Below are 14,628 nucleotides of genomic sequence, written 5' to 3' on the forward strand. Positions count from 1 at the left end.
CGGCCTAAAAACATCTCAGACTTTGTGACCGAGATTGATTGGGAAACGACACAACCTTGTTACCAACGGCTTAAAGAAATCTCAGTCTTTGTGACTGAGATTAGAGACAAATCACAAAGAAATCTCAGTCTTTGTGACTGAGAGTAGGGACAAATCACAAAAAAATATTGTTACCAATGACTTAAAGAAATCTCAGTCTTTGTGACTGAGATTAGGGACAAATCAATCCTTTTTGTTACGAACGGTTTAAAGAATTCTCAGAATTTGTGACAAATTAGGGACAAATCACAAAGAAATCTCAGACTTTGTGACTGAGATTAGGGACAAATCACAAAGAAATCTCAGTCTTTGTGACTGAAATTAGGGACAAATCACAAAAAAAAATTTTTACCAACGCCTTAAAGAAATCTCAGTCTTTGTGATTGAGATTAGGGTCAAATCAATTCCTTTTGTTATCAACGGTTTAAAGAAATCTCAGTCTTTGTGACTGAGATTAGGGACAAATCAATCTCTTTTTTTATGAACGGCTTAAAGAAATCTCAGATTTTGTGACTGAGATTAAGGACAAATCACAAAGAAATCTTGTTTCCGACCTTGTTACGAACGGGTTAAAGAAATCTCAGTCTTTGTGACTGAGATTAGGGTTAAATCAATTCCTTTTATTACCAATTTTTTAAGAAATCTCAGTCTTTGTGACTGAGATTAGGGACAAATCACAAAGGAATCTGGTTACCAACCTTGATACAAACGGCTTAAAGAAATCTCAGTCTTTGTGACTGAGATTAAGGACAAATCACAAAGAAATCTGGTTACCAACCTTGATACAAACGGCTAAAGAAATCTCAGTCTTTGTGACTGAGATTAGGGGTAAATCAATCCCTTTTGTTACCAATGGCTTAAAGAAATCTCAGACTTTGTGACTGAGATTTCGGACAAATCATAAAGAAATCTCAGTTTTTGCGACTGAGATTAGGGACAAATCAATTCCTTTTGTTACCAACGGCTTAAAGAAATCTCAGACTCTGTGACAAAGATTAGGGACAAATCACAAAAAAACCTTGTTACCAACGGCTTAAAGAAATCTCAGTCTTTGTGACTGAGATTAGGGACAAATCAATTCCTTTTGTCACCATTTTTAAAAGAAATCTCAGTCTTTGTGACTGAGAGATTTGGGACAAATCACAAAGAAATCTTGTTACCAACCTTTTTACCAACGGCTTAAAGAAATCTCAGTCTTTGTGGTTGAGATTAGGGACAAATCAATTCCTTTTGTTACCAACGGCTTAAAGAAATCATTGTCTTTGTGACTGAGGTTACCCACGACCTCGAAACATCTCAGACTTTGTGACTGAGATCGATTGAGAAATGACTCAACCTTGTTACCAACAACTTAAAGAAATCTCAGCCTTTGTGACTGAGATTAGGGACAAATCAATCCTTTTTCTTACCCACGGTTAAAAACATCTCAGACTTTGTGACTGAGATTTGTTGGGGTATGTTATCCACGGCTTAAAGAAATCTTCGGTCTCTGTTACTGATGATTGGGAAACGAAAGTCCCTTATGTTACCAGCGGCTTGAGAAATCTCAGTCTTTGTGACTGAAATTGGAAAAATAACAATCCCTTTTGTTACCCAAGGCTTAAAGAAATCATCAGTCTTTAGACAGAGACTATGAGATTGGTTGGGAAAAAAACAAGGTTGGTGGAAGGAATAAGGTTGGTACCCACGGCTAATGGTTACCCACGACTTCAAACGTTAGTCTTTGACTGAGACCGATTCGAGCATTGATCCCTTATGGTACCCACGACTTGAAATCTCTAGACATGGATCTTGTTTGGATTGTTGTTTCAGTTTTTAGACAGAGACTGGGATTGGTTGGGGGAAAACAATGTTGGTGGAAGGAATATTATGGCCCAAAGCTTACAGAAATCATTAGTCTCTGTGACTGAGATTGTGACAAAACAATATGAATCATCATGTCTTTGTGACTGACAATGGGACAAAACTATTCATTTACCCACAACTTATAGAATCATGACATCAAGTCTGAATCATCAAGTCTTTGTGACTTAGATTGAAACAACACAATCTGAATCATCAAGTCTTTGTGACTGAAGATGGGACAAAACTATTCATTTACCCACAGCTTATAGAATCATCAAGTCTTTGTGATTGAGATTGGGACAAAACTATTCTTTTATCCGCATCTTATCGAATCATCAGTCTTTGTGGCTGAGATTGGGACAAGACACACCCTTTTGGTACAAACGGTTTATAAACATCTCAGACTCTGTGACTGTGATTGGTTGGGAAAAAGACTATCCCTTTTGTTACAAAGGGCTTAAAGAAACCTCAGTCTTTGTGACTGAGATTGGGACAAGACAATCCTTTTTGTTACCCACGCCTTAAAACCTTTGTCCCTTTTGTTACCCACACTTTAAAACCATCTCAGACTTTGTGACTGAGATTGGGACAAGATAATCTCTTTTGTTACTCACGACTTAAAGAAATCATCAGTCTTTGTGACTGAGATTGGGGCAAGACAATCCCTTTTGCTACCCACTACTTAAAAACATCTCAGACTTTGTGACTGAGATTGATTGGGAATTAAAGAAAGGCTTAAAAACTCCGACGACTTAAAAAACTCTCAGACTTTGTGACTGAGATTGGTTGGGAAAAACAGTCCCTTATGTTATCCACGGCTTGAAAAAATCTTCGGTCTCTGTGACTAATGATTGGGAAACGACAATCCTTTTCCTTAACCCAAGGCTTATAGAAATTACCAGTGTTTAGAGAGAGACTGTGAGATTGGTTGGGAAAAAACGAGGTTGGTGTAGGAAGATGATTGGTACCCACGGCTTGAAATCAATTCTTTAGACTGAGACCGATTTAAACATTGATCCCTTATGTTACCCACAGCTTGAAATCTCTAGACATGGAATCTTGTTTGGATTGTTGTTTCAGTTTTTAGACAGAGACTGGGATTGGTTGGGGGAAAACAATGTTGGTGGAAGGAATATGGTACCCAAAGCTTATAGAAATCATTAGTCTTTGGGACTAAGATTGGGAAAAAATCCCTTTTGTTAGCCAAGGCGTATAGAATCATGACATCAAGTCTGTGTGACAGAGATTGGAAAAAAAAAATCCCTTTACCCACATCTTATATAAATTATACCAGTCTCTGTGACTGAGATTGGGACAAAACTATTACCTGCAGCTTATAGAATCATCAAGTGTTTGTGACTGAGAATGGGACAAAACTATTCATTTACCCACAGCTTATAGAATCATCAAGTCTTTGTGACTGAGATTGGGACAAAACTATTCATTTACCCACAACTTATAGAATCATCAAGTCTTTGTGACTGAGATTGGGACAAAACTATTCATTTACCCACAGCTTATAGAATCATCAAGTCTTTGTGACTGAGATTGGGACAAAACTATTCATTTACCCACAGCTTATAGAATCATCAAGTCTTTGTGACTGAGAATGAGACAAAACTATTCATTTACCCACAGCTTATAGAATCATCAAGTCTTTGTGACTGAGATTGGGATAATACTATTTATTTACCCACAGCTTATAGAATCATCAAGTGTTTGTGACTGAGATTGGGACAAAACTATTCATTTACCCACAGCTTATAGAATCATCAAGTCTTTGTGACTGAGATTGGGACAAAACTATTCATTTACCCACAACTTATAGAATCATCAAGTCTTTGTGACTGAGATTGGGACAAAACTATTCATTTACCCACAGCTTATAGAATCATCAAGTCTTTGTGACTGAGAATGGGACAAAACTATTCATTTACCCACAGCTTATAGAACCATCAAGTCTTTGTGACTGAGATTGGGACAAAACTTTTCATTTACCCACAGCTTATAGAATCATCAAGTCTTTGTGACTGAGATTGGGACAAAACTTTTCATTTACCCACAACTTATAGAATCATCAAGTCTTTGTGACTGAGATTGGGACAAAACTATTCATTTACCCACAGCTTATAGAATCAAATCAAGTCTTTGTGACTGAGAATGGGACAAAACCATTCATTTACCCACAACTTATAGAATCATCAAGTCTTTGTGACTGAGATTGGGACAAAACTATTCATTTACCCACAACTTATAGAATCATCAAGTCTTTGCGACTGAGATTGAGACAAAACTATTCATTTACCCACAGCTTATAGAATCATCAAGTCTTTGTGACTGAGATTGGGACAAAACTATTCATTTACCCACAGCTTATAGAATCATCAAGTCTTTGTGACTGAGATTGGGACAAAACTATTACCCGCATATAGATTCATCAAGTCTTTGTGACTGAGAACCCACAGCCTTATAGAATCATCAAGTCTTTGTGACTAAGATTGGGACAAAACTATTACCGCGGCTTATAGAATCATTCAAGTCTTTGTGATTGAGATTGGGACAAAACTATTACCGCAGCTTATTGAATCATCAAGTCTTTGTGACTGAGATTGGGACATAACTATTTCCCGCAGCTTATAGAATAATCAAGTCTGTGTGATTGAGATTGGGACAAAACTATTATCCGAAGCTTATAGAATCATCAAGTGTGTGTGACTGAGATTGGGACAAAACTGTTACTTTACCCGCAGCATATAGAAATCATCAGTCTTTGTGACTGAGATTGGGACAAAACAGTCCCTTTTATTACCCACAGATTAAAGAAATCGTCAGTCTTTAGACAGAGACTGAGATATATTGGTTGGGAAAAAACAGTGTTGGTTAAAGAAATATGGTACTGGCTTTAAACATAAGTCTTAAGACTGAGACCGATTCGAACATTGGTCCCTTTACATATGGCTTGAAATCTCTAGACATGGATCAGTGTTCGGTTTGTTGTTTTAGTCTTTAGGCAAAGATACATAAGAGTCTTTAGACAGAGACTAGATTGGTGAAAACAACGGATAGGATAATGGTACCCACAGCTTTAAACGTTAGTCTTTAGACTGAAACCGACTCGAACATTGATCCCTAATGGTACCCACAGCTTGAAATCTCTAGACATGGATCTTGTTTGGTTTGTTGTTTCAGTTTTTAGACAGAGACTGGAATTGGTTGGGGAATAACAATGTTGGTGGAAGGAAAATGGTACCCACAGATTTAAACATTAGTCTTTAGACTGAGACCGATTCGAACATTGATCCCTTATGTTATCCACGGCTTGAAGTCTCTAGACATGGATTTTGTTTGGTTTGTTGTTTCAGTCTTTAGACAGACACTAGATTGGTACCCACAAAGTTAAAGGGGAGAGTCACAAAGGCAAAAGGATAAAAACATAAAAACCGAAAGTGGTACTGTGAAGAACCAAGAAAGCAAAAGAAGAAGAGAGATCACATGGAATTGCTCAAGCTAGGTAAAAAAATCAGTCACTGTTCCCTTGACAGATAAAAGAGAATACATTCTTATGTAAATTGTTGTATCATACGCCCATTTGTTATTAATGTTTGTATATGTTACAGGGAAGAGAAAAGAAATGCCACGAGAGAGGATGCTAAGGAGAGGCCAAAGCACAGAGGATAAGATTAGGTTCGGGAACTTGGATAACAAACTCAAAGAGGGAGAATCTTTCGGTGTTATGGTCATGGTGAAGGTGAAGGACACAATAAAGGAAAGGCTTCATTGGCTGAGGTTTCTTTTTGGTGGAAGAATAATGGTACCCACGGCTTTAAACATTAGTCTTTTGACTTAAACTGATTCGAAGATTGATCCCTTTATGTTACCCACGACTTGAAATCTCTAGACATGGATCTTGTTTGGTTTGTTATTTCAGTCTTTTGACAAATAAACATACTACTTTGGATTGGTTTGAGACATGAGTACCCACGGCTTGCATGTTAGTCTTCAGACAAAGACATACTACTTTGGATTGGTTTGAGACAGCTTGCATGTTATAGTCTTCAGACAAAGACATAGTTACTTTTCCAGTATGGTTCTCTGGTTTCGTTTGGGATGGAAATTGGGTGTAACATCACATAAAGATCGTTTATCATATGGACTTTTTCATATATAGTTGTGGGAGTCTGTTATTTGCAGAAGAAAGTGTTGGGGGTTTTGTGAAAATGCATCAAAGAAAAACTGCTGGGGTTTTGTGACGTGGCTTTGGGACATCCAACAAAGAAGGTTATTATGGTTAGCTTTAAAACTTCATTCCCCCTTCGGTTCAAAGAGGACAATCCATGTTAAAACGTTAATTATGTGCTCCAACTTCTCATGATTCTTAGAACAGCTTTCGGAGGTTTCATGTATGAAAAAAGGCGTAGGACTTTCAGCATGATTCAGAATTTTCCAAGAATGGCATCGACAAAGAATTGAAGAGTTATCACATTTTCAAATCACTAAACGGGTTTGAAGACTGCAGAGAACAATTTGATACAATCTATTGGCAGTTTCCTTACTGAAAGTTCTCAAAAGAAATCAAACTCCAGATAACTCTGGTCAGTCTTGACACTGGTAGATGTGGCTGCTGCTGGAGTAGCAGGAGCACTCTCAAGATCAACGGGTTTCGGTATCTCTGGTGGGCTGGCGCATCGAACCAATGCCCAATTCACTCCTTCGAAGAAAGGATGTTGCTTCATCTCAGTTGCACCACGCTTATACGCTAATCTATGCTGAGGCTCCTTCACAAGCAGACTCCTAATCAAATCCCTAGCAGCAAAACTGACTACTGGAGATTCAGGGAAACGCAGAGGCTGACCCACAACATTAAAGAGTGTTGCTCGGTTTCCAGAACCCTTAAACGGGGTTTTACCAAACAATAGCTCGTACAGAAAGATTCCAAAAGTCCACCAATCAACTGCACTCCCATGCCCTTCACCTTTGATGATCTCAGGAGCTAAGTACTCATGTGTGCCAACAAATGACATTGAACGAGCGCTTGTAGGCTCAGCAATGAGCTCAGGCAACGGACTAACCTGGTTTCCAGTTTCATTTTTCATCTTCTTGTCTTTCTTGGATTTACTTGAGAAAAATCGCGGAGAAAAGCATGTTGTAGGAGCGGAAATGCAAGATGGCTGTTGGACGCAAGCGGGCTGGGCACAATAACCTGAGCTCCTTTGCCCTTCAGACACGAGAGCAGTTGATCTAACCACTGTGGGGCTGACAGTACACCTCAAAGAGAGGTCGAAGTCAGAAAGCATAACATGTCCATCTTCTCTCACAAGAACATTCTCTGGCTTAAGATCGCGGTAAATGATCCCAAGCATATGAAGATATTCCATTGCAAGAAGTACTTCCGCTACATAAAACCTGGAAGAAAAGTAAAAAAAACCAATATGATTTATCACAAAAGAGGGATCAAGGACACAGCACTAAATTGATTCTGGTTCAAAAAAAAAAAAACTCCTACTTTGCTGCTTGTTCCGAGAATCGCTTCCCGGGCTGTCTTTGTCGAAGGGTATGCAAGTCACCTCCAGGACAGAACTCCATAACCAAACAAGAGAACTTATCAGTCTCAAAATGACTATACAAAGTTGGGAGAAAAGGGTGGTCAAGACATTGCAATATCTCCCTCTCGGTCTGAGCTCTAAGAAGCTTTTTACGACTAGCCAAAGCCCCTTTGTCCATAACCTTCATTGCAAAATAACACCTTGTTCCGTGCAACTCAGCAAGATGGACAGTTCCGATGTCCCCACACCCTAACCTCTTCAAGAGCCTAAAATGGTTCAAACCCAAAATACCATGTTTCGTTCGGACAGCTTGTATTGCTTCCCATCTCACGTCATTCGCTTTGTGAGGCTTGTTGTTGTTACTTAAGCTGCTACATGTGCTCTCATCACTGATATCACTACTTGTGCTTGGTCTATATGTGTTACTATTTCCGCTCTCAGCAGGACCAGACTGCTCACTAAGTTTAACTTCACCACCAGTTTTACTGTTACTGCTTGGAGCAAAAGACAAAGTCGAAGATACTTGATCTGCCAATGTGCTGACTGAGACACTTTGACTGGAATTTGAAAATGATGCTTCCGAGGTTTGCTTATTATTTTCTGGGAGAACTCCAGAACCAGACTTTGAGGCCATCAAACGGAACCTATCTACTTAACACCCAAGATTTCAAGAAACTGCTCTTAACTCCAGTTACCAATGCTGTCAACGATCCCCTCAGATAGTGATCTGAGCTCTGCATTGTGCAAAACATAGTGGTCCGTTACATAAATCTCAAAAGAAAACTCGCAAGACAAAAACAGTTATACCATTGGGTCATATATGGAGGAAGACTACCTATAGAATAAAAATAACCAGAAAACACAACAGATACAGATTACATAAAGTTGAGCTCTTATCACTCTCTCTCCCCGTAATCAAGAAGCATCCTTTACCACAGAGCTGAGCAGATAAACACCAAAGCCCTAAAAAAGTTGCTATTTTTAAAAACAGAAGATAAACTCAGAGCTCAATCATTTACCAAGGGATTCATGTTGGAATCACAAGATCAAAGCGTTTATCCATCAAATTAAGATTGAAAATTATAGTATCCATATAGAAAGCAGGTCGAAAGAAGCAAGTTACGGATCTCGACCTCAAAGTAATTGAGTAAACAGACACTTACTCAACTCAAAAGTAATCCACCATTTCTACATCAGGGAACACAATTCAGACTCTCTCACTCTCCAATTACCAATAAATTAGCATAAACTCCTACTCACAGATTTCATGCAAAGTCTTGACTTTTAAAACCGATCTCAGAAATGTAAGAACAATCAAGCAAAGCTCTTCTGGATCTATGCAGACCCACATAAACAAAACAAAAAAAAAAGAAAAAAGAAAGAAGATGATAAACATAATAAATAGAGGAGAAATATACACAAAATCGATACCTTTAATTAAGAAGAGCTTTTGGGAGAGAAAAGATCTTTGAGGTTGAGGAGTTATGCAGAGAAAGAAGAAAAGGGATGATATGCCCAAAAAGGAAAGAGATGACTTTTCATCATCATGTATCATTAAAGACTAAAGAGAGAGAGATTTGATGAACTCATCACCTTCCTTCCATGGAAACGAAGATAGAGAGTAAGAAATGAATCAGAGAGAGTGAGAGAATTGAGAGTTGGGACTTAACCATGAAAAGAGGTGGTGGTCAAAGCTAAAGTGTTCGACTTTTTTTAGGGCTTTTTTTGTATTTCTCACAACTGGAAGACACAATTAGACAAAGCTTTCGATTAAGAAAACAAAAAAAAAAAAGGCCAAAGCTTTCAAGGATGCCTCATGCCTTGTAATTTGCAATAATAGTAATGATGATTATTTCCGACGCATAGAGAGCTGTATTTTCAATGTATTTTTTTCATTAATTACTAGTAGTTAACTCTTTGTTCTTGTTTGAATCGACATCAGTAATACTATAGTCCTCAAATTACTTTAACAATTTGTTAAGTAGGAAGAATGGTATCTTTTGGTCGGGTCCTGCAAAGGAATCTCTTTACCGGATTTTGGAATATCCAAATCTTAATTTATATAAAGTGCATAACAGCAAATTATACGATGACCCTATAAATAATGCATGTGAGTGTGTGTGCAGCGGTGGTATATAGTATGTGCTGAAAAGCTAAAAATATAAATAAGAAGATTAGTGTGAGAGAAGTAAATGTAAAGGTCCCCAACAGAGAGATAATTCTGACAATGATGGATGAAGAACTGATTGGGGGATTGTTATGTTTCTCCAAACACTAACGCCCCACTTCAGAAAACCTTCACATCCCTCCCTAACAATTAACAGCTCACTTACTCCCAATTCCCTTAATTTTTCATCAGATATATTCTATCTTTATGTTGTGGCATCATGGCCCCCACCCTCCATATTTCATTTGAAGGGTTGGCACTGATCTGAAAAAAATTGATAGCCTTTCAAACACTTTGCCATTTTAAGGCCTCATTTTCCCTTCAATTAATTTACAACTCCACATTGAAAACAAAGAGAAAAACAACAACAACAAAAGAAACAGGCTTCATACAAATATAATGTTATGAGATTAAATACGAAACTTATCCATGTGAGTGTCACTCTTTCTTTCCCATGATTTCTAGCTGTTTTTGTGTAACTAGTCAAAAATTACAAAGCCACATTGTTGTATACTGCAATGGTAACCTTACCCTCAGCCAATGAAGCCTCTCCTTTCTTGTGTCCTTCACCGTGACTATAACACCGAAAGATTCTCCCTCTTTGAGTTTGTTCTCCAAGATGCATCCCGAACCTAATCTTATTTTCTGTGCTTTGGCCTCTCCTTAGCATTCTCTCTCATGGCATTTCTTTTCTCTTCCCTGTAACATATTCAAACATTAGGAACAAATGGACGTATGATACAACAATTTACTTAAGAAGTGATTCTCATTTATCTGTTAAGGAAACCGTGAATGATTTTTTACCTAGCTTGAGCAATTTCATTCTTCCATTGTGATCTCTTCTTCTTTTGCTTCCTTGGTTCTTCCACAGTACCACTACCACTTTCGCTTTTTATGCTTGTATTCCTTTTGCCTTTGTGAGTCTCCTTTGACCTTGGAAATTTTTGTCTTTTCTTGTATTCTTTTGTGTTACTCTCTCGCTTGGGTTGCCCATTTGCAACAGAAGGTTTCTTCAACTCCTCAATGGCCTCAGCCTCTTCATCATCATCGCTAGACGACACCTGAGCTTGCCTCATTGTTTCAGCTGGCTTATCAGTTTCTGTAGGCTGCATTGCATTGCTCATCTTCTTCAGCTGCAGAACCAAAAATGAAGAGTAAAATACCTAATCATTTAAATTACTATTGATACATCATAAGACATATTTTCGTCCATCCGCATCAAATGGTTGGATCTCTCGCAGGGAAACTATTCATACGCTATAACCAAAGTATACATACCTTTGCAACAAAGAATCCGTCCATGTTGTGTACGTGAGGATAGAAACGTCTGGTCTTCTCTACAGAAGGGTGGAACCGCTGTTCTCTAAAACTGCTAAATCTGATGACATGCAGCAAAGCATGTGTTCAGAAGACGAATCATGAAATTTCCTATGCAGATAAAATTGTATATTACCCTGGTTGGCCAAAATCAAGTCCACATGGAACGACTTTAACATCCCTCTTTTTAAGGGCATAATCGATAACAGCTTCGTTCTGCATAATTTGTGTACAAATGAAAATAGTGACAAAACATGAAAGACGACTGAAAAAACAAAAGTAGAACAGAAAAAGTATGGTTAACCAACCTCGGGTATCATAATGGAGCATGTTGAATAAACAATATATCCACCAGTTTTGGAATTGGCGTCTACCAAATCAATCGCACTAAGTATAAGTTGCTATGCAAAAATAAAAAATGTAGGTTAGAATTACAAACCACATGCATCCTTCTTGATCTTTTCGTAATAAGAGGGTATAAGAAGCGTTCACGCTATTTTTCATCTTTATATATTTGTCTTCGATGTAGAGAATGTTTTTAGTTTACTTTATTCAAGACAACAACATACCTTTTGCAAATGAGCAAATTTATTTATGTCATCAGCACTTTTGGAAGTTTTAACCGATTCGTCTTTTGATATAACCTGCATTGTGTAGAAGTGGATATCAAACTATGAACATAAAATTCATTTAGTCTAAGAGGGTCGGGTCCAAAATTTCTTACTCCAGTTCCACTGCAAGGAGCATCAAGCAATACTCTATCAACCGAGTTCTGACCTAAAACCTTGGATAGCTGAAAGGCAAAAAGATAAGATAAACAAAAAATGCAAGGGAATAATAGAGAAGCTGTCTTTAGAATTAGTTACAAGATGCAATTACAGTTTTGCTAGTAATTTTTAATTTGGTTGAGCTGATGGTTTACAACCAATTTGCAAAATTTAACATCCTCAAGCATGTATTGCCTATAGAAAGGTTCAAGAAGCTAACCTCTCTTCCGTCATAGTTACAAACTATGGTATTTGTCACTCCCATGCGATGCAAATTGGCACAAAGTGACTTAAGCCTAGGTACTTTCATCTCGTTCGCATATATTATACCTGGTTATATAATCATTATAACATTAGGATAACTGACTGAAACTGTGGAGCTGGAGAGACAAGGAACCAGGAACCAATAAAATGCATACCTGTATTTTTCATTAGTGCAGCAACGTAAGTTGTTTTACCACCAGGGGCAGCACTGCAGTAGTATAAAAACTTGTTATAGATACCACAATATACTAGTTGCATATGTCTCACATCACGGGACAATCAAACTGGCTTTTTCATTTCGACAACACTTTGCATCAATAACACATGATATGAATCACAAGCTACACTTGAATATCAACCGATGGTTATCTAAGACAGATATAGTGCATTTCTGTAATAGAATTACTTACGCCATGTCCACAACTCGCTCTTTTTCTTGAGGAGCAAGGGCCATCACCGGCAAGAAGGAACTAGCACTTTGCAACTGAATATGTACCAAGAACATACTTAAGTAAACAATTAAGAATACACATAAAGTGTGAGCTGTACGTAACAAAACATCCAAAAATCAATTACCATATAGAAACCAGCCAAATATTCAGGAGTTGCACCAATCGGAACTTGTGAATCATAAACGATAAGTCCAACCTACAAAATATAATGCCAGGATTAACTACAGATGGTCCACAAAAATGTTTACACAAATTAAATGGAAGACAATCTGCAAATGCTACTTACTTTTGACCACTTGCTTAATGGGTCTAGATTAACTCCTCTATTCAAAAGTACATCAGCCAGATCCCGTCTCCGAGTCTTAACCAAAACAAAATTCAACATAAATTCTATACCTCAACAGTCAAAAAATACTTATTTCTGTACACTCCAAAGCAAAAAAAAACTTCACCTTAAGAGTGTTAGTCCGTATAGAGGTAGGCCTTTTCTTTTCAAAAGCTTCAATTAGTTCCATGAGTTCAACAACAGAAAACATCTGTCAAAAGAGAACATAATATATATGTAAGTAACAGAATTCCCACACATAACTTTTGACCAAAGCGAGCGTAAAGAGAGAAGTCAGAGACTAGGGGAATAACCTCAATCAAAGTTCCAATAAGAAACTCATTATAGCCATAATAAGAACAAAGATCAGCTTTAAGCTGGTCAACATAATCTGTCCTCTTGGCTCCATCTGGCCTCAAATCCTTAAAATTCGACAGCACTCTAACAACTGAAACATATATTAGTACAATTAAACTAAGAACCGAGAGGATGATTCCTTAGGAGATCCGAAACAACCCTAATAATAACATTACACCAAGAAGAACCTCACAAGGAATAAGACTTGAACAAATGTTACTCACTCTCTCTAATCCTTATTTGCAAGTTAGGAAGATCTGGTGCCCCAAGTGCCTCTGCTTCAAGCTCCTAAACAATGTAGAGCAATACCAAAGATTAGAAAACTAGTAAATTTTGATTTGTATCATTTTCTAAGAGAGCAAGAAAATGAACAAAATCATAACAAAGCAGCCAAGAAGAATGTAACCTTTTTGGTTGGTAGCTGAAACTCATCAGGCTGTTCCTTAATGTTCATTGTGAATTCATCTTTTGCATCTTGTTCCTCCTTTTTACGTTTTTTATCAATAGCTCTAGATTTGATCTCAATATCGGATTCATCAGAGTCAGAATCCAAAGTTCCCTCCTCATCATCGCTACCATCAAGCAAGTCGTCAGCATCACCATCATCATTTACGTCTTCTCCATCACCATCTGAGAAAAAGTCAGAACCTGATTCAGACCCTTCATCTCCTTGAAGGGACTGTTCAATTTCCTCTTCTTCTTCCTCATCTGTAGCAATTACAGGCTTCTCCTCCGGAATACATCTCCTCTGCTTCTTCAACGGAGGCTTCTGAGATTTCGCCGCCTTCTTCATTGGAGACGACTTGGTCCGCTTATTCAGTGGAGGAGTCTGTGAATTTGTCCTATTCTTCTTGTTGCGCGTCAGAGCAGCCATGGAATTAGTTTATTACAACTTAGGGTTTAACGCGGCGAGGGTTTTAGCAGAAGTGCAGAGGTAGAAGATGAAGATGGAGGTAGCAGCAAGTCGAGGAAACTAACTAACTTACCCGGAGACTGAACAACGTTAATGGGCTGACTGAAACTAACTAATGGGCCGTACGCGAATTTACTAGTAATGGTAGCCCAATACTTTGTGTCAATTAATTTACCCGTGTCTGATTTACAACACCACTTTGTGTCACCACTTTGTGTGTTGGAAATTAATGATTTGAGTGTGTTATATATATGTGAGTACTACTTGTAGATTTCTAGAGAATCACTAAATTGATGATTAATAATTTAAATCATAAATGTCAGTACTACTTACGTAAATGTGTCAAAATATTGTTTAACCTCTCAAAAAGTAATCATTTTAACTATTAGAATTAGAACCGGTGTGTACAGAACATTAGAAGATAATTATCATACTGAACAGATGATCTTGATCTAATGAAGAGCTAATTTTATAATTTTTCTTTGATCTATTTAATACCTACTAATCATCTAGGCCTAGAAATTAAATATATTTAACTCACTAAACAAATTATTTATACGTACACCCATGCATGAGTAATTGAAGTTGATATAATGAAAACTGAAATCACGTAATTTTCTATACTCAAATTCTGAACGC

The 14,628-nt window shown here is 37.6% G+C and overlaps 2 protein-coding genes and 1 long non-coding RNA gene across 7 annotated transcripts; 1 reads left to right on the forward strand and 2 right to left on the reverse strand.

The window, feature by feature from the left end:
• The first annotated feature begins 90 nt into the window (after positions 1-90).
• Positions 91-5,855, forward strand: LOC147935847 (uncharacterized). The gene is made up of 2 exons (XR_015569159.1): positions 91-5,395; positions 5,502-5,855. It is a non-coding gene; the product is annotated as an uncharacterized LOC147935847 (long non-coding RNA).
• Positions 5,856-6,348: 493 nt separating this feature from the next.
• LOC104717574 (serine/threonine-protein kinase D6PKL1) lies at positions 6,349-9,398 on the reverse strand. Of its 4 annotated transcripts, none has more exons than XM_010435167.3 (4): positions 8,859-9,241; positions 8,263-8,402; positions 7,388-8,161; positions 6,349-7,287 (listed from the first exon to the last, which is right to left on the reverse strand). In XM_010435167.3, the coding sequence occupies exons 3-4, from the start codon at positions 8,059-8,061 to the stop codon at positions 6,447-6,449; spliced, it is 1,515 nt and encodes a 504-aa protein (XP_010433469.1). In that variant the 5' UTR covers positions 8,062-8,161; positions 8,263-8,402; positions 8,859-9,241; the 3' UTR covers positions 6,349-6,446. The 4 variants fall into 4 exon arrangements, with proteins under 4 accessions (XP_010433469.1, XP_087326605.1, XP_010433468.1 ...); XM_087470479.1 differs by having other exon boundaries at positions 8,263-8,390; positions 8,859-9,223; XM_010435166.3 differs by lacking the exon at positions 8,263-8,402 and having other exon boundaries at positions 8,859-9,398.
• Positions 9,399-9,960: 562 nt separating this feature from the next.
• Positions 9,961-14,210, reverse strand: LOC104717575 (26S rRNA (cytosine-C(5))-methyltransferase NOP2B). 2 transcript variants are annotated; one of them, XM_010435169.3, is made up of 16 exons: positions 13,483-14,210; positions 13,301-13,364; positions 13,034-13,167; positions 12,847-12,930; positions 12,681-12,755; positions 12,519-12,590; positions 12,353-12,426; positions 12,098-12,150; positions 11,899-12,008; positions 11,636-11,704; positions 11,481-11,555; positions 11,220-11,312; positions 11,048-11,127; positions 10,873-10,972; positions 10,399-10,727; positions 9,961-10,293 (listed from the first exon to the last, which is right to left on the reverse strand). In XM_010435169.3, exons 1-16 carry the CDS (start codon positions 13,948-13,950, stop codon positions 10,233-10,235), a joined length of 1,941 nt encoding a protein of 646 aa, XP_010433471.1. In that variant the 5' UTR covers positions 13,951-14,210; the 3' UTR covers positions 9,961-10,232. The 2 variants fall into 2 exon arrangements, with proteins under 2 accessions (XP_010433471.1, XP_087326603.1); XM_087470477.1 differs by lacking the exon at positions 9,961-10,293 and having other exon boundaries at positions 10,395-10,727; positions 13,483-14,046.
• Positions 14,211-14,628: the final 418 nt, after the last annotated feature.

The sequence above is a fragment of the Camelina sativa genome, chromosome 10, assembly GCF_030686135.1.
Source record: "Camelina sativa cultivar CO46 ecotype springtype chromosome 10, ASM3068613v1".
Classification (NCBI taxonomy): Eukaryota; Viridiplantae; Streptophyta; class Magnoliopsida; order Brassicales; family Brassicaceae; genus Camelina; species Camelina sativa.

What these genes read in the sequence shown, in the direction of transcription:
- LOC104717575 (XM_010435169.3), bottom strand. Translation starts at nt 13,950, where the DNA reads ATGGCTGCTCTGACGCGCAACAAGAAGAATAGGACAAATTCACAGACT. An exon ending in CTCCTTGCAGTGGAACTGGA is followed by an intron (nt 11,556 to 11,635) that starts GTAAGAAATTTT and finishes TACACAATGCAG; the next exon opens with GTTATATCAAAAGACGAATC. An exon ending in ACGGATTCTTTGTTGCAAAG is followed by an intron (nt 10,728 to 10,872) that starts GTATGTATACTT and finishes TTGGTTCTGCAG; the next exon opens with CTGAAGAAGATGAGCAATGC.
- LOC104717574 (XM_010435166.3), bottom strand. Translation starts at nt 8,061, where the DNA reads ATGGCCTCAAAGTCTGGTTCTGGAGTTCTCCCAGAAAATAATAAGCAA. An exon ending in TTCTCGGAACAAGCAGCAAA is followed by an intron (nt 7,288 to 7,387) that starts GTAGGAGTTTTT and finishes CTTTTCTTCCAG; the next exon opens with GTTTTATGTAGCGGAAGTAC.